Source organism: Spermophilus citellus, assembly GCF_964194105.1.
Source record: "Spermophilus citellus genome assembly, chromosome: 2".
NCBI lineage: Eukaryota > Metazoa > Chordata > Mammalia > Rodentia > Sciuridae > Spermophilus > Spermophilus citellus.
Window position 1 is genome coordinate 212783299 of NC_138183.1, and position 25948 is coordinate 212809246.

Below are 25948 nucleotides of genomic sequence, written 5' to 3' on the forward strand. Positions count from 1 at the left end.
AATAGCAGCAATAAAATCTAAATCTGTTTTATGTTATATTAGCTGAGAGGAATATTGTGCATTGAAGTCTGAGGATTAGTGGTTTAATCATTAGAGTCTTCTTTTCCCCTGGGATCAGCCTTTTCCCATGTATTTGATAAAATTCTTTTTGTTAAGTGCAATTTCTGCTTATGTGCTCTGAATCACTAGTGCATTTGAACTTACTTTTCATGAAACGTTATTTCTGAGACACCTCAGAAATCATCTCCTTGAGATCACCTTGTAACAATAGAGGAGGAATCTAGTTCTGAGAGGTTAAGTGCCTTATTTAGGGAGAGCTGGGATTAGAAGCCAGATTTCAGCTCATAGACCAGGCACTGAGCTAAGTCAAGTGAGACCTTGGATGCAGAATCTCCTGGCATTGTAAATGAGCTGGGGCAGAGAGGTGCAGTGTGTAGTGGCTGAGCTCCATATGTGCATTTGTAAAGGGCACTTTGACCTAAGATGATTCAGCCCCTGGATTTGCAGCTTTGAAAGTACAGGCAACTAAAATGACCCACGGCTTGCAAAGTGCCAACTTGCCGGCTCATCCTTTTCTCTGGGCTCTGGAAAGTGGGTGGTTTCTGGGTATCTCTGGAATCCCCCTCCTCCATTTCCTCTCAAAAGTACCACATGAAATTGTATAGTCAGGTTTTAATTAGGAAAGCAGAACCACCATGAGTTATGAAGTAAGAGAAGGCTTTTTTTAAAAAATAGGAATTAGACTTTACACAATTGTGGGAGGGGCTAGAGAAGGGAAGGTTTGAAAGGCAAGTTGAAGGACCAGAGGAGTCATGAACCAGCCAATCTGAGAAGTATGCCCAGCCATCCAAGAGGGGCTGGTAGTAGAGAAATAACAAATTTTCTGGTGATAGGGCAGCAGAGCCCGTGTTCAGGAAGAGGAGGTGGACAAGAAGAGGAAGACAGCAATGTCAAGCTGGAGCCCATGGGTATGTGTATGTCACTGCATCAAATTATAATAACCCCAGAGAGTAATAGTAGTTGCTTCACTTTTCTTTCGACACCTACTGCAAATTCCTCTTTGGACCAATTTAGAATCACAAGCATAACATAAAGAGTTTTTAAAATGTTGTTCAAACTTAAGCAACTTGATCCAGAATAAATCAACACAGGTAGACAGCCCGAAATAGCAATAGCTGTCACGCCTTGGGATTAGTGCTAAAAAGTGCCATTCCCATTTGTCATGCACAACCTGGAATCAGCCTGTTTCTTCAGTCTCTAAATGAGTAGTAGCTTCCAGATGACCAGGCTCTGGAGTGTGAAGTGGTGGAATCAGCATAGACTTTGTCACCAGGCATGTTTGCACTCCCATGCTGGCCCTGTGCTTTCCTGTGGGATTGAGATGTAATCCTCTCACTTTCTGAAATTAGTGTCCTCAAAGTGGGGCTGATGATAAATACCTCATAATTTTGTTTTGCAGTTGGTATAATAGTAGATTCTCAATAAAAATGATTCCTTATGTCTCCCAAGTCCTTCTCTTCCCCTAGAACACATCCTGTTTTTCAAATACCTTTGTGCAGAAATGCTCTTATTGTCCAAGTGTTGAATTTTGATTAAAAAAATAAGGTATATAGTTTATATTCAGCATTCCTGATATTCCATCATGGTCACAGATACCCTGCATTAAGAAGCTTTGTTTTGCGTGTACAGAGATAGAGCCACTGATTGCCAAGGGAAACACCTGACATGAATTTATGGCCCTTTCCCCCATGGGAGAGGAAGGGAGCTCTCCTTGAAACACCAACTGGTTTGGAATGGTTTATAAAAGTGAGTTTGGTGACCTGAGTTCCTCTGGAACCCTTCAGTTTTCCAATGTCAGAAGATAGATATTTATCATGAGGGTAGAGAAACAAGGCAACTAGAAGCTGTTATCAAAGTTGGAAACCAAGAGCCATAACAAATGAGATTAAAAAGAATAACATTCTGAGCCATTAATTGTAGCAGAATATAGACTTACACATTTAGTAGCCCCTGGAGGCTGGATGGTTTAAGTGCTGGTTGAATTTGAACAAAACAATTATGTTCATGAATTTCTGAAACTTGAACAAAAAGGTTATATTCAATGTATTTTGTTCAGGAATTGGGGACATGTATATTATAATTTTAGAAAGATTGTAATCCATAGTAATTGAAATGAATGCTTTTCATTCAGGATAAACTTTTAGGAGAGTCACTTATGGAGGATTTTTTTAAACAAAGTAGGATGATAGACATTGTTTTGTACAACACAGTGTTCCTTGTGTGTAAAAACAAAATAAATACTTTATAAATAGAATTCAATATACAGGTTCTCTTCTGCTTATTAGGGGATTATATCCCTATAAATCTATCATAAGTTGAAAATACTGTAAATTGAAAATGCACTTAATTTTCCTAATCCCTGCCAAATACTATAGCTTAGCAACACAGTACAGTGCAGGGCGCCAGTTGTTTACCCTTGGAATCTCATCACTGAGTGGAACTGTGGCTTGCTGCATTGCACACCATCTCAAGAAAGTATCATACAGCTTGTCACTAACCCAGGAAAAAAAAATCAAGACTCAAGTATGGTTTCTACTGAATGTGTAATGCTTTCATACCGTAAGAAAGTGAAAAAGTCATTAAGCCATAGCATTGTAAATTGAGGATTATCTGTATAAAGTGTCTTTCAAAAATGTTGTTGATCTACTGGAGGATACTGATAATATATTCCCTACCTATATTTTTCTACAAAATGTTGACAATCATGACAAGTCCTCATTTAGCTACTGATGCAATTGAGAAAATCATTGACTGAGTTCACTCAAGTGGGACATTGAGATGTAAAACCACTCCTTTAAAAGTCAATTATGAGATTGATTGATGTTTTTTTTTCAACCCAAAGTAATGACATGGTTTTCTTTGAGCTTGTCTTTTATTTTAGACCCTCAAGATTTGAAAACTACCTGTCCTTGATAAATACTGTAAAGAATCAGCAGTCAACCCACATGCTCTTATATAATTAATAGGATTGCTCAGACAGCTTATCTGCTTTAAGTTCTGAAAATCTCTTTATCCTTTATCTGCAGGAACACTAATCACTTGAAAAGGACAAGGATGAAGGAATTTGCTTTAAAGTAGGTTTAGAATTTTTTTTTTTTTGGCATCAATTCTGTTGCTCTCGTTTCCTGAGTTTCTTCTCTTATTTCAACTATTTCCCCTTCAGGTATTGGAAATGGTGTTTTACATCACTGGAACATAGGTGAGTTACTTGCATTTTCTGGAGAGATAAGAATTTCTGAAGTCCTCCTTTGTTTACTCTTTTATTGGGCCCAGGGTGCAGGGAGCTGATTTGAAAACTGGGAAGTGTAGGTCCTGGATTTTCTTTTCTTTCTTTTTTTTTTTTTAGAGAGAGAGAGAGAATTTTTTATTATTTATTTTTCAGTTCTTGGCGGACACAACATCTTTGTTTGTATGTGGTGCTGAGGATAGAACCCGGGCCACACACATGCCAGGCGAGCGTGCTACCGCTTGAGCCACATCCACAGCCGGGTCCTGGATTTTCCTCTGTGATCTGGTTAAGTCTTTTAATTATCGGTCACAGAAATGACTGATTGGCTGCTTTAAGCAAAAGTTATTTATTGGAAGGATAGCAAAGGTTCAGAGAATTAGAAAATAGCAAACACTCAGGTGTGAATATGCGCAGATGCCTTTGTGAAAGCTGTAAAGTAGGAACCCCAGCTACAGAAATAGAATGCAAGACTACCATGAAATGGAGTATCCAATTCCAGGGAGATTGGTTTGGGCGGAACACAAAGATCATTCTTGCGAGGCACTGGTTGGGCCCTCAGTTACAGTCTACTTTGCTGTATCCAGTGTGGAAAATGAAATTCCTGAAGAGGAAATGAAGAAGTGATTTGGGAAAAGAATCGCATGCTGGGTAGATAACTTTGCCCACTACTGTACTATTACCCGCATCTTTACAGTTGCTTCCAACTGTAAAAATGAATGCAATGTTCTTTCATTTAAGTCTTTGGGGTTAGTTACCATGTCCCAGTGATGTTTCCTTCTATGAATGCCTATAAAACCAATGAACAATAACAGAACAAACAGAAAGAAGATATTTGTGGACACTGGTGGGTTATGTGGCTGTACTTGTTATCTATTGCTACTTAACAGTATTACCACAAACAGCATCTTAAAACAGCACTCCTGTATTATCTCACCATTTCTGTGAGTCAGGAGTCTGGGCAGGGCCTAGACCCTGGGTCCTTGGCTTAGTGTCTCACAAGGCTATGATCATGGTGGCAGTTGTTGCTGTTACCTTGTCTAAGGCTTGATTTCAGGAAAGATCTGCTCTAAGCTTACTCAGGTTGTTGGCAGATTTCCATCCTTGGAGCTAATAGTGGAACTTGAGATTTCAGTCTCTTGCTGGTTGCTGGCAGTACGCAGTCTTCAGCTCCAACAGGCTGCTCACAGTCCATGGCCATGGGTTCTCTCACATAATTTGATTCCTTGAAGCCAGCAAGGGACAGAGACTCCAGTGGGTCAGTTTCTATAACTCATCCAATGCAATCTCACAACCACACAATCATACACCCCTACCACTTGTACTATAGCCTATTGATAAGAAGCAAGCCAGGTCCCACCCACACTCACAAGGAGGGCATCACACAAGGGTGAGGACCTAGAGGGTGGTGATCAAGGGGAAGCCTCACAAATCTGTCAGAGAGGAAGACTGGGTGGGACAGATAGCATTGCTGCCTCAGCATCTAATACACCTTCTTTCTTCCTGTGCATCTGAATTCTCCCAAAGAGGTTTCTTCACATAGAGAATTGATGAAGGGAACAGAACAGAACCTTGGGCTCTATCCTCTCTAGTTGCCAAAGGAGGGGGAATGAGAGCCCCCACCTTCTCAGAGCCACAGCTACAGAAGCAGATTTGTCTTGCATTATTTCTGTAGTTGGGTTGGTGTTTCTCTCATTGTTCTGTATGAATTAAACCTCTATTAAGCTCTTTTGTCTATATAGACCCCTAGCAACTTCTCTTTATGGCATGAAAAGGCTTAATTTTTTCATGTCTTTCTTAACTAAGTACCTTAAAAGCAGGGGCCATTTAGCTGGGTGTGGTGGCACATACTTGGAATCCTAGCTAGTACTTGAGAGGCTGAGGCAGAATGATTGCAAGTTTAAGGCAACAATGATACCCTGTCTTAAATAAATAAAAAGGGCTGGAGATGCAGCACAGTGGTAGAGTGCCTCTGGATTCAGACCCCAGTAACTAACATACACACACACACACACACACACACACAACAACAACAACAACAACCCTGCCCAGGAAAGGCTCTTGTCAATTTTCAAGATGCAGTTTGTCCCATAACAAGCAGATATAGAACACATTGTAGCTCATTCCTTTTCTTAGAAGTTCATGGAGGCATAATATGGAGGAAATCAGGGTCCTTATTGCTGTCCTCCTTTCCCTGGAGAGAGACTATCCAGAAGTGTGGTAGAGGACCAGAGGCAGACCTTCCTCAGTGGGGAGCAGGAGGCTGGGATAGGGGCTAGTCATGCCAGGCTAGGAAGTAGCCCAGCTTCCGCCTTTCATCTCTCATCTCCCTCAGCAGGGTGGGAAGGACATGGGACTTCGCAGGGTGTCCTTGGCCAAGCAACAGCCTCTCCAAAGCCAAGTTTACAATTCTAAACAATATTGAGGGTCACAGGAAGGAAGTGGGGAGAAATGCAGAAACTCTGAATATCAAACTTTGAATATCAAAAGGAACCCAGAATTCTCCTTATCAAGAATCTGCCTCTTGGATATTTTTTTTCCCAACAGTGCCCTAGGTGGCCAAATAAAAATGTTAACTACATTTTAGAAAAGTTTTAATTTGAACAACTTATGATTAAAAATACATTTTATAAATAATTTTCCATAGACTTGATTGAGGATTGTTGCAAACTCTACAAAGACATACCGCAACAACAACGGATTAAAGGAATTACAAAAAATATCGCTATAGTCATCCTATGTAAAAATACAACATTATACATTACACAGCCTTGTCTTTGTGCAAAAAGTTTAAGAGAACGCTGTGTTAGGCATATTAAACATTTACTCAAAGGGAAGTAAACTTTAATACAGTTACTTTGCATAATAGTATAGGCACAACTGAAATAATGAATCTTCCCTACCCCAAAGTTAATATACCTTAGTTCAACATTTACTTTTATTTTATAGGACTGATGGCTGAACTTGGCATTATACAATTATATTTGGTTGTGTGTGCATGTATATATAAGTATGAAAACAAGTATCTGCTTTGACATTGAGGAAACCCCAATGTATTTACAGTATTTTCAGAGATTATGTTCTTCAAAACAGTCTGTGTACATCTTCTCCATTAAGTAACTCTTTAGAAAATTAAATTAAGCCAACATCTGTCAATTAGTGGACATCCTCTGTTGAGACTTCCAGTTTTCGCTGTGGGACAAAGAGGGCTCCAAAGGACATTTTATTAGCACCATCAAAATCTATGCAGGATGAGCTGGTTGGCTTGGTTGGCCCACCTGGGGTACGGAAGAAACTTTCGGCCACTAATTGTGACCCTTTTGGTGTCACAGGAATGGGCTGATTGGAAAGAGAGATGGAGAAAGGAGTTAAACACACAGAGATACATATGACCTGCAGACTTGGAAGATGGGACTGGATGGATATGTCATATGTTAGGAAACCAGTATATTCTAAAATTGGCTAGGGAAGCCTGATGAGTTTTATATATTCTCAATAATTTTTGCTAAGGGAAGACAAATCTTACTGGGTTATCTCATGATAACCCCATAACATGGGTCTGGAAAGAAGGTAGGCTTTCAACTCTCATCCTCTCCCTCTCCAAAGAAGGAAAGCAAAAATAAATCTCCTATGATATAAATATATGGGACATAATAGGTAACTGTGGTGCACGACTGTAATCCTAGGTACCCTAGAGGCCAAGTCAAGGGGATCAGAAATTCAAGGCCAGCTTGGGCAATTTAGTGAAATTCTATCTCAATATAAAATATACAAAGAACTGGGTATGTAGCTCAGTGATAGAGCACCCCTGGGTTGACTTTCCAGTACTAAAACAAAGAGACAAATTCAAGGAGTAATTGAATTAAAGAGAAACACTCTCACCTGTTGTACCCCTGGCACAGCAACTGATTGTCCATTCTGTTGGCTCTGGCCTGGAACTGGTGAGTCATAGATGGTGGTCCTTCCTTGCTGACAACCTGCATTTTCTGGTATGACACTAACTGATTCTATCCTTGGGGACACAGGAATGGTACTGGTTCCAGGCCCAGGGCTGGCAGACACCTGCATACTGGGGGAGATGAGTCCCAGGTGCTGCAAGGTGAAGTTCATAATGGCTGAGCTTGGGTTCTGGATGGGAATGGGGTGGGTCGAAGCGAGAGCCGGGCTGTTCCCAACAGGAACAGCTGCCACAGAAGTTGGTGAGACCATTAGCTTCAAAGGTGTGACATGAAAAGAGGGAAAATTAACAGCAGAGAGTTCCGAGGTTGTCACTGGAATAACACCTGGGGGAAAAACAGGGGAAGATATCTTAGAAGCACAGGCATTTGAGAAGTTTACAAGGCATAAGTGAACTTGAACTTGAGACTGGTTCAAGTTTGACTAGTCATTTGCCTACGCTCACCTGCGATCGGGGAGCTGTAGATCCTGTGGTTCGGGGAAAGTGCACCTGAGTTTTCTTTACTAGACAAAATGGACTCTGCCCCCAGGGATGAGCACTGGGTGAGGGGGATTAGGTATCCTGATGGAAACAGGGTCTAGAAAACAAAGAGGAAGGGTTTAGTCTTACACAAATCCTATAGGAAGAAAAGGGCCATATGACTCTTCCAGGTTAACATCTATCGGTAGTTGTTTTTCTCATCAAATCAAGCCTCAGGTGGTTTGTTCCTAGAGGACAGTATCCTCCCACCTTTCCAATGCTTGTCCTGAATAATGTAGAGCCTCTGTTTCTTTTTCTTCTTTCTTTCTTTCTTTCTTTCTTTCTTTCTTTCTTTCTTTCTTTCTTTCTGCAGTGCTGGGGATTAAGCTCAAGGATTAAACTAGGAATGAGTTCTACCACTTAACTACATCTTTTAACCCTTTTAAATTTTTTTTTGTTTTGAGAAAGGGTCTTGGTAAGTTGCCCACGCTAGCCTTGAACTTGTGATCCTCTTGCCTTTGCTTAGCAAGTAGCTTGAGATGACAGGTGTAGAGCACGGCACCCAGCATCTGTTTCTTGAATGCCATCTGAGCCTGCTTAGGGGTAGGACTCACATAACACACCACACTGACATCCTAACACCTGCCATCAGGGTTGTTGCTATGATGTGGTGCTGTCAGGACCCAGTTTAATGCAGGTGAACACCACATATGGCACTGCTGGGCCATTACCTGATTGTTCTTGAATTATGTCGAACCATTTCCCAAAGAATATTCTGAGGAACCCTAGTTCCTGGGGACCCAAACAGGCATTACTTGGTTCATGGTCAAATATGTTTGGGAAATACTTAATTAAACAAAGAGAGTTTTCAAGAAACTTTAACGATAGCGTGCATTATTAATCTCCAAGTGGGGTATACTGCATGTAGCATTTCCCAGACTATTTGGCAATTAAGTTTTTGGTAAGCTGTTAAGGGACTAATAGTCAAAGAAAACATTTTAAGCAATGTTAAGTCAGAGAAAGGAGTGGCCAAATTATGGTCTATGACCGTATCCAACCCTCTTGTTTTTATAAAGAAAGTTTAATTGGAATACAGCCATGTCAATTCATTTGTCTATTGTCTTTATGGCTGCCCTCCTGCTATAGTGGCAGAATTGAGTAGGTGCAACAGAGACCATATGTCCCCAAACCAAAATGTATTGTCAGGCCCTTTACAGAAAGTTTGCTGACCCCTGATTTAGAACAAAGGAACTGTATGAGTGTAGAGTTTTTTCTGGTACTTCTTTGCAGTATTGCTTACTCTGATGATGCCAAGTAGCCTTATATAACATGTAAACTAAAGCACACCAGTTGAAAAATGACAGATGAAAACGAAAACAGATTAATTTCATATTAGAGGCCCAAATGTCATTCACCAAAAGCTCCAGGTCAATAATACCCCAAATAGAAAAGGCCCCTGTTTCAGGGTGGATCTACCTCGCACTCTGCCTGTTAGATCGCTCTACCTCACCGAACACAGAGTCTCCATGGGTGGCTGAACTGCCTGAAAAGTCTGCTTTAGCCTCACTGTGCTCCATGCTGACGAAAGCTAAAAAGCAGCTCTTACAAGGAGGGGCTGTCTTTTGTCTTCCTTCAGACCTTTCTTCTCTATGTTGTCAAAACAGCAGACCACACTTTGATCTGGCTCTTAATAGGTTTTTTCCTGGGGAACCAGTGAATTCAAAAATCTACAAAGCTGAAAGTATACCACAAGATTTAAATTTTGTTTCTTAGATGCTTGGTAGTGCTCAAAATCATTACTAATTGATTGGTACCTTAAGCTGCAGAAAAAAAAAAATTAAAAAAATTCAGGGCTGGGGATTGAGCCCAGACTCACACTTGCAAGATAAGTCCTCTATCATGACACCACACCCTCAGCCCTAGAGAATTCTTAAGGGGTAGAGCTAGGTCTTTTACACATAACTGCTGTTACCTTTAGTCATATTCTCTCAGGCACAAGTTATTATGATTGCTGGTTTAACTCAAGTCTTCAGTAAAGCCTGTAGGACTCTCATAATAATAACTATTCGATTTTTAACAAACTACATTTATTACAAAATTGTTTAACCTGTAATGGCAATTCTACTTTTCAAAAAGTATCAGATCTTATTAACTTAGCAGAATGAGCGAATTTGTCATATTTCCATTTGAACCGCATCTCTTCTAGCCACAGCCTCCCTCTCACCCCTCTTCCTATCACCTCTGCTTCATCTTTTCTCCTTCTGATCATTCACTATACATCTGTCCTTATTTGCATACTGTCTTCATCTACCCCCACAACTGCAGATTCTCAGTGAATGTTTGTTGAACAAATGAACACATGAATTTCTCGTTTTCTTCTGTTCAGTCCATGCTAAAAAGAAATGGTTCAAAATGAAGTCCCAGAGATGAAACAAAAAGAAGCAGGGGACCTACACACTGAAAACACTAATCCTGAATAACTCAGGGAGCAACGGGAGCCCAACATTAAATCATACCCATTGGCCCAGAGAGATTATGGACCTCCCAGAAAATTGAATCAAGACGGCCTTGTGATTTTCCCCTAGTATGCACATTAAAAGCAAAACGATAATATGTGAGATAATAGGTGTTTTGAATGGTTTCCACGAAGCCATCCTCAGGGAAGATTTGACAAACTCTAAAGCTTCCTTAATAACAATAGTTACAGATAATGCCCTTCAGCTGATACGATGTCTTAAAAGAATCACAAACCCCTTTATGAATATCATCATGTAATAAATTCATTTAATCCCACAAAAACTGTAATATGGCCACAGGGCAAATACTCAGGAGCTATCACCACCAAAGGCAGGTGCTGGGTTAGATTTGATCCAGAGCATTTTCTACACAGTAGGTGAGCAGGAAAATTGGTGGAATAAGTTCTTTATAGGTGAAGAAAAATAAGACGTAGAGAAGTAAAATAACTTGAATTAACAGCAGGAGCAAAATGAAAGATTAACTTTAATGGTATTTATTTGATGATAATGTCTTTCATATATAAATGTCCTAAGAGGGGATAATAAGACAATGTAGGTAATAGTAATACCTCTGATGCCTGGCATGTGGGTAGGCATCCAATAAATATTAATTCTCTCCTGTACTAATCTCCACCCAGGAAAAAAGTATCTAGAATGTCAATACCTGTAGAAAGCAATGCATCTAATGTACTTACAATTTGTCAAGATCAGCTTGACTTTTCTATTTATACAAAATAGAAAAGGTGGTTTAAATTTGAGGTAGAGTAACATTATTTTCTAGGCAACAGATTTGTTAAATGATATCAAACAAATATTTGGAAATGACTCAGAAAGCAGGAGTTAGAGGAACCCTAGGCACCCATCCGTTCAGGGTTATGTCTGCTTGTAAATTATTTATGACCTTCATGACAGGTGTTTGCATTCCAGTGTGTGATGGAGAAATGGACTTAAGGACAACCACCTGTGGTGCTTTAAAAAGAGAGTAAGTAAATCCTTCCTCCAAAAGTTAAAAATGGTCCTGCCGTCATCCCAGTCAGAGGCTTAACTGTCTGGGGCCTCATTTGAATTACGGGATGCTCAAGAATAGTTCCCTATCTTCTGAAAGACTGCTCTTTGCTCTGATAAATTTCACAAGCCACCAAATTCTTCTCAGTCCCTCACATTTTAAAGCACAATTGGAGGTTGTACTTACTGTGGAGACATTTTCAAGTCCTTTTAGGTCCTCTTTAAATTTTTTTTTGGAACCACTGTCCTCAAGCAGGCTAGCCCTTTTTGAGCCCTTTTCTCCAATCGCCTCCCTGTTTCGGTTCTTTGCCCCTTGTCTGTCTGGTGCTGGCAGCAAGCTTCCAGGTCTGGAGGAGGCACTGGACTTTGTGGCATCTTTGGTGGGCTCACTGGTGGCATCTGTGGAGTCTTTTGATCCAGTAGCTTTAGAGCAGTGGATGGGACAGACTGTTGGGCTCTGCCCTTGGGGTGGCGTCATGGTTTGGGCTTGGGTGGGTTGCAAGTAGATGGCATAGGATGGGCCTGAAGGGGCCTGAGGTAGGATTACAGGCACTGCTGGTGACAATGGGCTAGGAATTAGGGGAACCACTCCCAGGGGCTGGATGAGGGATGGTGTCGTCAGCTCCAGCTCAGCATTCGTTGGGGTGTCCAGAGGGGTCCCTGTTTTGCTGTGTGCAGATCTTGCTAGCTGTACTTTCACTGTCTTTCTGGGTTCACTAAAAGATAAGATTTAAAACATGACACAATGGAAATACATTTTTAATCCTAAATGTCCTACGATTTTGAGCCTGAGGTTGAAGCCGCAATTCTATGAACCTGGTCATATTTCCTGTAATGACTGAGTAGGAGATATGGAAATGATTATCTCTCCATTTTCTAAGGTGAGTGACTATTCTCACATAAAGTAAGCAATTCTATTAATGCAATGCAAAAATAATCCATCCTGTTCCTAAAGAGTATTGCCAACCTACCTTGATTGTTCTTCTAACTGCATTTTGCAAATAGCCGCAAGCTGAGCCATTTTACTCGGGAAGGATGTAGAATTCTGAGAACTCTCAGCTGGTGAAACAGAAAGGAGGAGAAGGTGGGTAAATCTAAAGAATAAATGTTCAGGCAGATGAAACCTCACTAAAGTCAAAGGAACATGCCCCTGCCCCAATATTGCATGGCAGCTAAACAATAAGCACAGGGTACCAGGAATTTAACCCAACGGTGCTTTACCACTGAGCCACATCCCCAGCCTTTTTTATTTTGTCAGTTTTGAGACAGGGTCTTGCTAAATTGCTTAGGGCCTAAGTTGCTGAGGCTGGCCTCAAACTTGCAATCCTCCTGCTTCACTGAGATTACAGGCATTTACCACTGCACGTGGCTACAAATTACTTTTTATTCATGAATTCATATATAGATTAGGCTTATGAGTTAGAGGAGCTGGACATATGGATATTGAAACAATTCTTTTAACACTTATTGCAAGGATCTAGTAAGCTAAAAGCAATCAGATAAAAAGAAATTCTTCTATCGTAGTCCTGACATTATGGAAAACATACCTTTGTTGGTCTTGATAGGGCTACTGGGAGCAGAATTTATCTTTCTCCGATCATTCTCTATACTCTTCACCAGTTTGATAAGAGATGGGTGTCGAGTAAAGTTTGGTTTCCCGCGTGTGGAAAAGAGGTTTTTGGCACAGTTCTCTTTTGCAGACCGCCTTACCTCCGAATCAGAGGTGGCAAAAGGAATGACTGGACTGGAGCCTGAAATGGAAAAGTTCAGTGTATTAAAGTCCAGTGTATTAAAACAGGTGGTTTGGCTTTCTTGTGGTATGAAATAAAGGTGGCAACAGTTATAGAATACAGACAATGTGCTACTATTCCATAATGTATCAGTGAATTTATACCTTACAGCCCTCCCTCAATGTCCCAGGGCATTGTTTCCTGAATCCCTCTCAGACACCAAAATTGATGGATGCTCAAGTCCTTTACATAAAATGCCATAGTATTTGCATATAATCTATGCACATCCTTCTGGATATTTTTAATCATCTCTAGATAACTTATCCAATACAATATAAATGCTATATAAATATTTGTTATACTATATAACTATACTATATTTGGTGCAGTAATTTGGTATGAATTTCCTATATTGTTTGGGAGATAATGATAAAGAAACCATCTGCACATGTTCAGTACAGACAAAAAATTATTTTTGAATATTTTTGACCCATAATTGGTTGAATCCCTGGATGTGGAACCTGTAGATACTGAGACTGTACCTTACAACAAGTGGTGTGCTAGAATATAATCATTATTGATTTTTATGTTTTTAGTGCATGAAAAAATTGTGTGTCTTATAATGAGTGGTGTGTTAGAGTTCATGAAATACAGTGATCCTCACATGAGGTCCAGGAGGCAGGTATTTCTAGGGAAATGCATCCCTGTCAGAGATCGGAGCACAGACACACAGATTTTAACCCACGACTCCAGGTCTCTCAGCTGGCATTGACTCTCCTGGTCAGTGTGGCCCCAGAGCCTTTATTCCAAATTCTTGCACCAAAAGACCTCTCCTTGAGATCACAGCCAAAATTATAAGAAGCCTGAAAAGGCAAAGTCATTTCACAGGGAGGAAAGTGAGTCTTAGAGAAGTAACTTGCCTGAAGTCGCAAAGCTATTGAGTGGCAGAGCTGGGACTACAACCTAGGTCTCCCTCTCCTTTCATGGCCCATGTTCCTGCTATTTTCCAGTGGTTCTGGGATGTGAGGGTGATTTGGCTGTGACAGTTGTCAGCCCATTCATCACCAGGTTTGATTAAGCTGATCTGGTGGCTAGGTGGGTGACCCTTCCTCCCTCACTGCTCCGTGTACATCCCTTCTGAAGCTTGGTCAAAGAGGGCAACCTTCCCTAATAGAGAACGGTTCTTTAGTCAAGGGCATATGAGTAGCTGTACTTCCCTGCTAGAACTCCAAAGGTCTCAAGGTCCAGCAGTTTTGGATGAGGATCTTTGGTAGAATCCAAAATGTGAGGTCAGCCTCACAGAGTTGAAAGGAGAACTATTTTCTACGTTGAAATCAGAATACATTAATCATATTCTTTTTTTTTAACTTTTTGTTTTTAGTTGTAGTTGGACACAATACCTTTATTTATTTTTATATGGTGCTGAGGATGGAACCCAGCGCCTTGCACATGTTAGGCAAGTGCTCTACTGCTGAGCCATAACCCCAGCCCCTACTTTCATATTCTTGATGTACAAGTCTTGTTGTGGTCACTGAGCAAACATACACAGCAGTAGTACTGTATGTTCTGTGGTGCCTTAAATTTATCAAATCTTTTCACACACAAATTCTACTTCCTGTACACAGGGTGGGAGGGTGGTTATAGACCTCAGGTTGCTGATGAAACCAGTAGCCAACTTTCTATACTAGCACTCATCTTTGTTTTGTTTAACCATTTATTTATGACCTTTTTCATGTGGGGTGTGGGTAGGAAGGGGAAGGGAGAATCTATCCAGATGTGCATTAACTCAAAAAAGAAGCAAAGAATGAAAGAGAAGTACATACCACTGGTATTTGGACTGATTTCTGGGCCTGTCCATTTAAAAGCTGGTTTTCGACCTCTTTCCTCTGTAACATGAACTTTCTTGATAAGATCCAGGCTACTCAGAACGTTAGCTATATCATATAACCTCCTAATTTTTGCTAGGAAAAAAAAAAAAGCATATATGCCACTTAATAGAATAATGAAAGATCAAAGGATTTTGCTTCCTAAGAAATTCATGTATATTTTAAGAGCTATCCCAACCATCAATGTCAGATAGAAACATCTAACTCCTTTTAAGTTATTCTAGTGATATTGCTTTAATTAAAACAAAAGAGTAGTTTTGAATATTTAAAAGACAGTTACTGCTGGCCCTGAATTTTGAAATGACAACAGTACAAGTTGCAAAAGGAAAAATAACTTGATGAGATCACCCTACTTATGAAAAAAATCAGCAATCCTCGAAAACTTCTAAAGAGAAGAATTTTATGAACAAATGGAAATATAGCATCAGTGTGTTGTTTTGCTTTTCTACATGTGATGGTTTATAATAAGATTTATTTAATATCATAAACATGGAAAATTCTGTACCCAAAAAAATTTGTAAATTTTTAGGTCATCCTTATATGTAAAGACAGATTTGTTAATTCTACAAATCTCATACACTTTAAAGAGTTTTGCTACAAAACTATTCTCTGTTCCCTTCCATCTTGATAGTATAAAAAATTATAAATCAATTCTCCTTCATAGCCATGCCAGAAGGTTCTGAATTTCCTGGAGATTCAGCAAATTACACATCTGCAGTTCCTGGAATAGCTTCCAAAACTGTGACTAACCAGTCAAATAGAGAGCTGAATACCATCAGGTGACTCAGAAAAAGCAGGCAACCTATCAGTAGTATCAGTATGCTTTCTCAAGCTGTAGGCCTCCCAAGCCAATTTGCCAGCATTATCACCTTTATTCTCTATGTAATTTGGTCTTTATACAGTATCAATCCTGAATATACTGACAGCAGGTAATCTGACTAAGATCCTTCTTTCAAATGCCATCTGTACTGCAGGTCACTTCAGGGGACAATTTTCTAAACTAAATATATCCTTGTAATTCAGCATCAGTGGAAAGAGCAGAGATCTAGAGTCTGATCCTACTTTACAAATTATTGCTCATTTAGACCTCAGACAGTACAAATTCTACTTATGTAAAATAGGAACAATGTTATAGTATCAGATGAAGCAAGAGTGTCAGACAAATAAGAATAGTTAAATATATATATCTTTGAATCCTGCAGTTTAGCTAAAGCAGTACCATCACAGATCCTGGGGAGAAGTAAAAATTTTGAAGCATAACTAGACATGTATATGCCCAATACATTTGGAAATCAATTGGTAACTCAGACTGTATGGATAGGTCCAAAATTCCCTGGTAGTCAATGACACTTACTTTTAAACTTGCTTTTATCCAAATCTTCCACATGGTCCTCCCCAATTAAAATCTTGGCAGCAATTTCTAGGCTTACTATCTGAGGCGTTGACACCAGAAACAGCATCACAAATTTCTGGCTCATCACTCTTAAGGACTTGTCTTTGCGGCTGTTTACAGAAGCTTTGGAGAAGGGTGAGGATTAGAGAATTAAAATTCATGAAGGGACAAGTGACTTCTAAAGTAGCAAGGCTAAAAATACCACCACCTGATCTTCCAGCTGACAACTGCAGTATTTTAACATTCAAAACTGCAGTAGCTAATTTAGAGCAATGTTCTCTGTGGGGTCTCTTCTTGAGACCCACGAAAAGTACCGTGCAGCCTGGGCTTTTCAGTACCATTTCTTACCTGCCCGAAATTCCACTCCAGGGAGCTCGACAAAACACATGTCTGGGTGTCCATTTTGGCCAGTGTTTGATTTGATGATATGATCCTCTATACTGTAACTCTTGATAAAGTCAAACTCTTGTTCATATTCTTTCTTTTTGATCATCATAATCTGCTCCGCGTACTTATTCTCTTCCCCGACACTCTTTAGAGTCCCTAGAGTTTTGTTGAGATTATGTCGCCCATGCCACGTGTACCTGTTTTTGGCGAGGCGACTCACCATGTGCAAACTCTCTAGTACATTCACGATATCGTAAATTCGTCGACGCTCAACATCTACAAAGAATGCACAATTGTATGTTATTAGGATTATACTTTTATAATGTGTTTAGAATTTAAGAATCATTTATTCTATATATTTTTGTCAGAAGGTTCTGGATAATGTGATTTTAATTTTTGGGGACACATACACTTAACAAACAGTGCGAAGGTGAGAAAGTCATGTCCCTGCTCTCGAAGGGTACAAATAAGTTAATACAAATTAGGAAAGCAACAACTATTGAGGGCCTAAAATGTGCCATACAGCTCCAGGAAATTTTTGTCCTAACCTGTGAGGTAGGTTTTATTATCTGTACTTTAATGATGAGGATCAAACCAGTTAAGTAATTCCCTCCAAAGAACAGCCAGGAAATGGCAAAACTAAGTTTCTAATATTCTAGATCCCACACCTTCAAACCCATTTATTCTACCACCCTTAACACACACACACATACATACACACACACACAGCCTGTTTATAACCATAATGTGATAGGTACAAAGCATTGAGATTTCAGAAAAGTGCAGAAACCATGATGTGGTTTTTAAAAAATCCACATAAAAAAACTGAAAAGTATATTCCTTTTTGGGTCTAATTTTGCCTACATTCCAGCTATCATATGAGCAATTCTTTGACTCTCATAATTCTAGTTAACTTGAGTTAGAAGTATTCTACAATGTTAGGATTCTCTTTGTTCTGGAAATTTACTTTTAATATTGATTTAAGTTCAAATATTGGATGAAATCTAGTCTTTCAGGGAAAGTGCTTAAAAATCTATTTCAAAAAGGCTGCCCCCTAGTGGCTTTCTTGATCCTTGGACCTGCAGGATAAGTCCACTGGGCCTGAGGGCCTCAGTCCTGAGCTGTTCCTTCTGCCTGGAATCCCTTCTCCCAGATGTTCTCATAGCTCTCTGTCTTGCATCTTTCAAGTCCTGACTCAGATGCCACCTTCTCAATTAGCCTGACCTGACCACTTAATTTAAAATTGCAAAGCACACCCCCACAACTTCTGGTCCTCTTACCCTGTCCTAGAATGCAGGTTTCTCACAGAAGGGATTTTGCCCTTTTTTGGTCACTGATGTATCTCAAGCTCCTTCAACGTTGCCTGGCACATACTAGCTGATCAATAGATGTCTGCTGAATTAAAGAGCACGTACTACCCAGCTAGACATATTCATTAATACATGAAATGTGATATTTATAAACATGTATTAGAAGAGCAAAATTTTCTTTATGGAGTGATAGAATAGGATATCTCTTCAAGTTTTAGATTAAGATATTTACATAACTCCAAAGAGATCCCATATTTGCCATAGACCTTTTTTTTTTTTTTTTTTTTTTAATCTCTAACTAGCTTTAGGTCTATGAAGAGTGGAGCAAAAGGGTGTATAACACAGTAACTCTTGGAAACACAAAATACTCTGAAAACTCATCAGTCCTCAGACTAATGGTGGTCGAGTGGCAGCGCTTATACAAACCCTGGTCCCACTCACAGGAGCTGGCCTTTACTGTTAACTGTGAAGACATCTAACCTTCAAGGACAGGGCCAAGGTGAAAGTTCAGAGTTGTATCTACTTTTGAAACAGATTCAGAGACAACCTACCTGCTTCTAAGATTCACTGAAATTAGAAACTATTCACCTTTATTCCTTAATTAAGAGGACTTTTGGAGACTTACAATTTCCCTGTTGCCTTATTTGTGTCCATTACAAACACTGTCTATGTAACCATGCATTTGCAGGAGTTAAATCCATGAAATTAATTATTAACCATTTCAGTAAACTCTTTGCATACTTACTAAGTTCTTCTGCTACTTCATCAAGACAGATGTCATTATTTACAGCAGGGTTGGGATAGTCAGGATATCGTGCTAAGAACTTATGACACAATAATCCTAAACTTTTCTCTTTTCGACTTGGTTGGGATTTCTCATATTCATCTCCAGATAAGTGTTCCTATGAAAGGAAAAGGTAAATAACATCTCATTCTGAAATAATGTTTGACAGATTTATTAAGGGCATCTGTGTTTGATGACTAACACCACTTATCTACATGCTTAGCTTGGACAGCTGCGAAGTTTGAGATGGAAGAAAAAGTGGGGTGGGGAAGGGGGACCCAGTAGAATACTTGGCAAATCTGAAAGGGAAGCCTGAAATAAAAATCACTCAAAGGTTCACAATTCCCAGTAGTTGATGGGGTTCAAACCTTTCTGATGCTCTGAAATTTATTATGAAGAGCCTGAGGATAGTGATCTTCATATTTTCATTATTTCTGCAGAAGATCCAAACCCCCCATTAATCCCCAGTCTCTACTGGTCCTCTGAAAACCTACATGTAAACAGTCTTTGGCCTCAGGTAATCCATTTCTGTTGTTAAACAATCCCCTTTTCTGATCTCTGTCCCGGATCTCAGGGCTCACAGCACTGATGAGCATTTTCAGATTGGCTGTTGGTGTCCATGGCTCTCCCTGGGAGACTTCCTTGGGCTTGGTGGGCGTGGTTAAAGGGCCAAAGTCAGGCTGGATCTCGGCCAGTGCTATATTCACCTTTGTGGATTCTTTGAGGGGTGTTTTCATCAGTCCCCTTTTATGTGGCTCAAAAAAGAGATTTTCCTGGTTCAAAAGAAGTAAATAGTTAAATCCATTGTAGAATAAGATTTATCAGATGGTTTTTGACTCTAAAAATCATACAATGAATAGAATATTGCTAAGGAAAAAAATCTAATGAAATCAAAGTTGATTAAGGAGTATATTACAATGATCATTTCACACCTACTGCCTGTTCTAATAAATTTTCCACTTTCAAGTTTGCAAAAAGCATGGATTCAAATGCTTTCATCTTATGTTCCAAAAATTAAAAAAAAGAAAAAAAAAGAAACTTGATTAGGACTTATAACTTTTTAACTCCATTTTGAAATAATTTTAGATTTAGAGAAGAGGTGCAAAGGTAGTTTAGAGAGTTCCCATATATCTCTACTCATCTTTCCCTAACAGACCTGTTAATTTTAAATAATCCCAAACAGTATTATAAGTAAGCCTCCAAGGCAGAAACCATTTTCCAGCTAGTATAATGGCTACACTGGGTGCTGCATGATGATTAAACAAAACTGACATGGAAGAGAGCCAAGCAGACAAAGGTGAGAGATAGCATATAGTCAGAAATCCAGAGAATCTGCGAAATCCAGAGTGCCTAAATGCAGGTCTTCTGACCAGAAAAATTTAGCTCTTGTGAATATCCACCCTTCCACTTTACAGATGAAGAAAATGTGGCTTGTTCACAAATAAAGAGTAATAGAGACTGTGTTCCTTCCACTTTCAGACACCAGGTACTTTATACATTGCTCCTAGCTGTATATATTTTTAAAAAAATACTTGAAATGGCAATATATGAAAGAACAGGGAGAACTACTAACTCCTCAATAAACTTTGGGAACACGGAAGGTACTGTTGTTACATGTCTGAGACGCCTAAGGATTTATTAAGTGCTTTCTCATATGTATTTTCACTGAATCTTGCATTCCTATTTGGCAGAAGAGGACACAAGGCTGAAGGAGGTTACACAGCACAGGAATCTGGACCTTCTCACTCCATGTACGGTGTTCCCACATGGCAGTTAGTATGATGGATCTAGGCAGGGACTCCTTGCCAGCATGTGCACTCTTGAGGTACTGACCTACAGATGGAGTCTTGCTAAAGACTACTGCTCTTTGCTTCACACTGCCAAGAACAATATTAATTCTCTTATTTAACATTTAAAGCTTTTAGTGAAGTTTCAGTTCACCTTTTTAACCTATCAGTAGCTAGACACCAGCAGGATACTCCTGTTGACAATTCCTCTGTAATTTTCCAAAATATTTACTCATGGACAGAATTTGGAGCCCTAATAGTTAAAGAAGCTGACAATTAATAAAAAATTATCTCAAAAACAAATCCAATATCAAATTATGTCAAATATCCTTTCTGAATTCCAATTGCTTAAGAATCCTCAGAAATATCATAATGTACTAACAAATTTTATTGTATTCTTAAAAATACCTTTTCTCTTTGTAACTTCCATAAAACCATTAAAATAGAAAGATTACTTTAACCATGGGCAATCCTACCCTTCTTCAAAACTTAAAAATTTCCTTCCTTCTGGGTTTTTGCAAAAGCTAAATAACCAAAAAGGGTTGATGTCAATAAGGCAGAGGAGAATGAAAAATTAAACTGTTCAGTCATGATGATAATGCAAATTTAAAACTGCAACAGTGAATGCCAAAGCTACAAAGTACCTTCTCGTTCTCCATTCGGCTAATTTTTCATTCATTTAGTGTTTCTTTTAAAATGAAAAATCTGTAGTTCCTCCCCAAATCCTGATGGTTCCAGTAGTCCAATCAATTCTATTAAAATTTTTAATATCCTTAAAGAAAAAAAGGAAATAGAAAAAAAAATTAGAGAAAATATGCACCAGTAGATTTGCTAAAAATTCCTTCACCTTCAGGGACACAAGAGGCCACCGAAACAAAGACTAACAAAAAATGACAAACTGGATTTATATTTTATTCTTGATCTCCAGAAGAGATAGCCCCACCACGGGGTAGACAAGTCCAACATCAATAGATTTCTTCGTAAAAACCATCTTCTGTCATGAGCTTTCAAGTAACCCACAAAATTCCCAGTGACAGCTCTTTGCCATCTTTAGAGAAGGCATTCTACCGGGCCCCAAGTTCACTAGCAAGCACCCACCTGTCCACAGATCAGGGCTCCGGACTGAGCATACGAGCCCAGGTTCCGGCTGAGCACACAGGACCCCAAGTTTCTGGACACGAATCTGCATCTAGATGCCCGAATTTCTCTCCTTGCACATATGTGCACATGCTCAGCTGTAGTCTTGGGGCGCTTCGATATGGAACTTCCAAATTCAGTACCTAAGCTCTAAGGGTACTGCTGGGCATTTAAAGAGCGCCTTCTGGTTAAGACTTTTTTTCCTTTTAATAGACTTCCTTAAAGATGCAGAGTTCTATGTATTCGCTATTCGGGTGGCTGGTTCACACCACGATGCTCAACTCCATTGAGGAAGGCTGTGTTTGCTCAAACAACCAGGTACGGTCATCCAGCCCGCCACCCGCTCCGCGCGCAGAGTACTTCCCCCTCCTGCAGACCAACAGCACCTCCCCTGGAGGCCGCCCCGCTCGCCGCCAGCCCGACAGTTCCCGGACCGCATCCTCCTGGTTTCCAGAGCAACGATTCCCGTCCAATCGGAGGGACAGCTGCGGGCCTACGATTGGTTGACGGTCTCAGGGGCGGGGCCGGACCTTCCGCCTTCGATTTAAAAATTTGGCGCGGAAAGCCGGACCGTGGCCGGCACCGCCCCTTAGCTGCGCGGGGCTTGAGCGCGGGCAAACCCGCGCCCGGAACCACGGCATCCCAGCCCCTCCCCCTCGCTCGCCCCCGCCCCTCTGCGCGGGAGCTCAGCTCCTCCCTCCACGGCCCCCGGCGGAGCGGGAGGCGGGAAACGGCCGCCGCCGCAGCCGCCGCCTGCCGTAGCCCGCTCCGGGTGCTGGCAGGCCTGGCGCCGTGTCCCTTTGCGTCCCGCTGACCTGTCAGTCCACCTCACAATTGGAGTCGGCAGGGGCTGAGCGGGGACTTCTCCGCACCCTTTCCCCGCCCAGGCCCGGGAGTCCGCGTGTCTGGCGGTCTGTCAGTCTTTCCGCCGCTCCGAGGTGGGTGCCGGAGGGAAACGCCTGGACCAGGACTGGCGGGTCGGCGGGCGGGCAGAGAGAGTGTGACCGTCCTGGAGCAGTCAAACCCCGGATTTGAAATTAACCCGCTCCCGGCGCGAGCCGATCCCGCGGGCTGGGAGGGCCGCACCCCTCCCCCACGCCCGCTCTTCCCGGCCCCGGGCCCCGCGAGCCAATCCGAGCCTCTCCACACCAGCCGCCTGCGAATCAGGGTGCAGGTACCGCCCTTTAGTCCTGCCTCCACGAAGAGTTGGGGGGAAAAGTTCTGCAACTTTTTTTTTCTTTTCTTTTTTTGCGTACACCCCTTACCCTTACTAAAATTGGTGAATGAAATTTGGCCTGCCCAGGATTCGCGGGCTGAGAATTGGGCACTGTGATCCCCAAATTGGGGCTGTCTTACCCACCGCCCAGCCTGGGTCTGCTTACCTGCCCTCCGGAGCTCGTTGGGATCATTCACCCTTTAATACCAAGCATGCATTATTGGGCTGCCAGGCATCTATTCCACAACTTCCAGAAACTGGTGGGCAGAGGGAAAAGTTTGGCTACTGATAGCAAAACTCGTTGGGCGCGGGCCTTGGCGCGTCCCGGAGAACTCAGGTGTGGGAGAAGGAAGAGTAACACTGAAAACCCGCCAAGCCTGTCCGTGCCGTCCCGCGTCTTCCCTTTCAGTCTTCTACCCGCTTCTTCCTTTCTTTTCCTGTTGTCCTCCCTCTCTTTTTCCTCTTTTTTTTCGGTTTCCGAGCCTTGGGCGGCATCAGCCTGGTATATTGTAAAGTTCCACAGTAACAGTGGAGTTAGGAGGCACTCTAGTCCTAAGTCCTCATTTTGAAAAGGGGGAAGCCGGGGCCCGAGCCTGTGCCTGGATTGTTTGCGCTCTCATTTTTTGCTCCCCCCTTTTCTGCCTCTAAACGTTTCTTCTTTTCTGGGGACCCGGGCTGCGGTTGCTGGACCACATGTGTTGCCCAACCACACCAAGATCAGGACGCCCAGCGGGGAGTGTTCGGTCTGGGCTTTTCCTCCTGTTCTGTAACCTTGCATCTTTAAGTTCCATTGGTTATGGCTATAGGGGCCACGCTGTCCAAGTCCCATTGCTTACTTGTGTATCAATGAATCACCCATTTCTGACTCTAAGTCCGAGACATTCTTACATTTTCCTAGACGAAATAAGAGCTTGGATGCTGTGATGCTGAGGCAGGGATTACTTAGCTGCAGCTACTGGCCACAGACCTGGGGGCCTAGGTTGTCAGGGTTGGCTTATCTTCCTGCCGAAGGCAACCTCAATGGTGAGCTCAGTGGCCACCCAAAACTGTTAGCACCATCCTGAGCCTGTCTTCTAGGGACCATCCCAGGCAGGGGCACCCATCTTCAGGCAGGTTTTATTTTTGAACACACTTCAAAAACGACTTCAAAGGGGACTGGCTGCCTGCAGTTCTGGGATTTAAAAATATAGCTGGAGTCACTGGGCAGGGCCCAGTAAGTATTGCAGTAAGTATCAGGTTCTTGCTGTGGTTAGGTCTAATTCTTCTGGAGCAAAGTGAGACTATAAATGCATCCACGAAAGGTGAGCAGTTGGTGCTTCTGCTTTAGCCACTGACTGCTAGATTACCTCTACCTGTCCCCAATTAGTGCTTATAGCAGTGCTTGCATTCATCCCTGTTCAACCTACCCCAAGTTTTTATGCCACGGGACTCTAGTGGGCCATAAGCTCCCTTTAAAGGGACTTTTTAGAAGTAGCCAATTTGATGCCTGGTGTTTAGAAATAGAGGGCCACTCATGCTACAGATGTCTGAGTGTCAAGTACCTGTAAAGCACATAATGCAGGGAATAGCTCCTCTGGTGACATTTCTTAGATTGCATACTCAGGTGTTAAAGCATGGGTTACGACTCAGTCAGCAAAGCAGAGTATTGTAATAAATCTAAGGTCTCATGGGGAGTGACAGAGCTAGAACTTGAAGCCGAGTCTTTTTAACCCCTCAGAACTTTCCACTGTACTGGGGTCTGGTCCTCACAGCAGAATAGTTGTGCCCAATTTTTTAAAGAAAATAGGCACAAAAGGTTAGCTGTAGAACCATAATTAGAGTCCAGTCCTGCCTGCTCCCAGTTCATACATCCATTGAAAGTTCCCATGAGCCAGGAGCAGTGGTGCATGCTTGTAATCCCAGTGATTTAAGAGGCTGAGGAAGGATTGCAAGTTTGAAGCTAGTCTCAGCAATTTAGCAAGGTCCTAAGCAACTCAGCAAGACCCTATCTCACGCTAAAGAATAAAAAGGGCTTGGGATGTGGCTCAGTCGTAAAAAGTCCCTTGGGTTCAATCCCCCATACTATTACTACTACTGTTAATAATAATAATAAATTAAAAATGTTACCATGAAAGCAGTGTTAGTAATACCTTAGGCCAGCTTTTAACCTTTTTAGCCCTTCCTCCAATCTAAAAAACAGAAAGGAGGGATATGTCATTTCTGCTCAATGACAGTTGTCATGACTATTTTGTCACATTAATCAAACTCACAGAACATGATGAAAAGCAGTCCTGTTGAGAGTGAAATGATATGTTTTGAAGGCTTAATGACCCTTTCATGTAAAGGTAATTTAGAAAAGAAAGCAATCTGAAACAATTCTACTCAAAACTGTACAAATTCATCAATTTGAAATTCAGCATGAGTGTAAAAGAAAAGATATAACACTACCAAAACTGGATGTGATGTCCCAGTCCTATAATCCCAGTTACCTGGGAAGCTGAGGCAAAAGGATTGCCAAGTTCAAGGCCAGTCTGCACAACTAGGTGAGACCTCTCAAAGTCAAAGAGGACTGGGGATGTAGCTCTGTGGTAAAGCACCTCTGGGTTCAATCCTCAATCCAGTAGGGCAAGAAAGACTACTGAAAACTTACGTTTACTGCACAAACAAGAATGAAGGACCATGGGACAGGCTTGAATTTGTTTTTATTTTCCCATTAAATATATTTTGCAGTTGTTAATTACATAATCCAAGGGAATATCTGTGTTTGGTTCTATTCATCATGTTGTGTAATCCATGTCTCACTGAAGTTAGACCAGTTTGTTCACTTTATGCTGCCACCCTTATGGGTTTCACAACTCAGGACTGATATGTTGTGTAACACCTTTAACACTAAATGAGATATTATGAAAAAAGATATCAAAGGTAGAGATGGGCATTATTTTAGGTGCCTAGATTCAAAGGTAACATTTGGGATTTCTGAACTATGTCCCTTTGCTTTATCTTCACAATGGGTGTGGGGGAAAAAAAGAAGGCAAGATCTTCCCCTATGATCAGGGCAGGATGAGGGGCCATGAAAGGACTTGCTGTACTAGTGGGTTCCTAGGTCTTTCTGTCA

General features: G+C 41.2%; 1 protein-coding gene and 2 long non-coding RNA genes across 3 annotated transcripts in view; 2 read left to right on the plus strand and 1 right to left on the minus strand.

Annotated features, from left to right (window-relative positions):
- The first annotated feature begins 1231 nt into the window (after positions 1-1231).
- LOC308641135 lies at positions 1232-11279 on the plus strand. The gene is made up of 4 exons (XR_014020415.1): positions 1232-1333; positions 3087-3134; positions 3224-3259; positions 11132-11279. It is a non-coding gene; the product is annotated as an uncharacterized lncRNA (long non-coding RNA).
- Positions 5880-22043, minus strand: E2F8 (E2F transcription factor 8). Its single transcript, XM_081279415.1, has 13 exons — positions 21600-22043; positions 21146-21273; positions 19209-19487; positions 18676-18832; positions 16582-16896; positions 16195-16356; positions 14778-14915; positions 12772-12975; positions 12196-12283; positions 11412-11940; positions 7689-7821; positions 7169-7569; positions 5880-6625 (listed from the first exon to the last, which is right to left on the minus strand). The coding sequence occupies exons 2-13, from the start codon at positions 21158-21160 to the stop codon at positions 6443-6445; spliced, it is 2604 nt and encodes an 867-aa protein (XP_081135541.1). The 5' UTR covers positions 21161-21273; positions 21600-22043; the 3' UTR covers positions 5880-6442.
- The window catches only part of LOC308641134, a 34423-nt gene continuing 30325 nt past the window's right edge, over positions 21851-25948 (plus strand). Inside the window, exon 1 of the long non-coding RNA XR_014020414.1 lies at positions 21851-21956. This is a non-coding gene — a long non-coding RNA (uncharacterized lncRNA). The remainder of the gene's footprint in view (positions 21957-25948) is intronic.

Bases quoted from the DNA above. Each gene is read 5' to 3' on its own strand.
- E2F8 (XM_081279415.1), bottom strand. The intron at 12,284-12,771 runs GTATGTTTTCCA...CTGTTTCACCAG, and splicing joins CCCTATCAAGACCAACAAAG to CTGAGAGTTCTCAGAATTCT. The intron at 11,941-12,195 runs GTAGGTTGGCAA...CTTATCTTTTAG, and splicing joins CAGTTAGAAGAACAATCAAG to TGAACCCAGAAAGACAGTGA.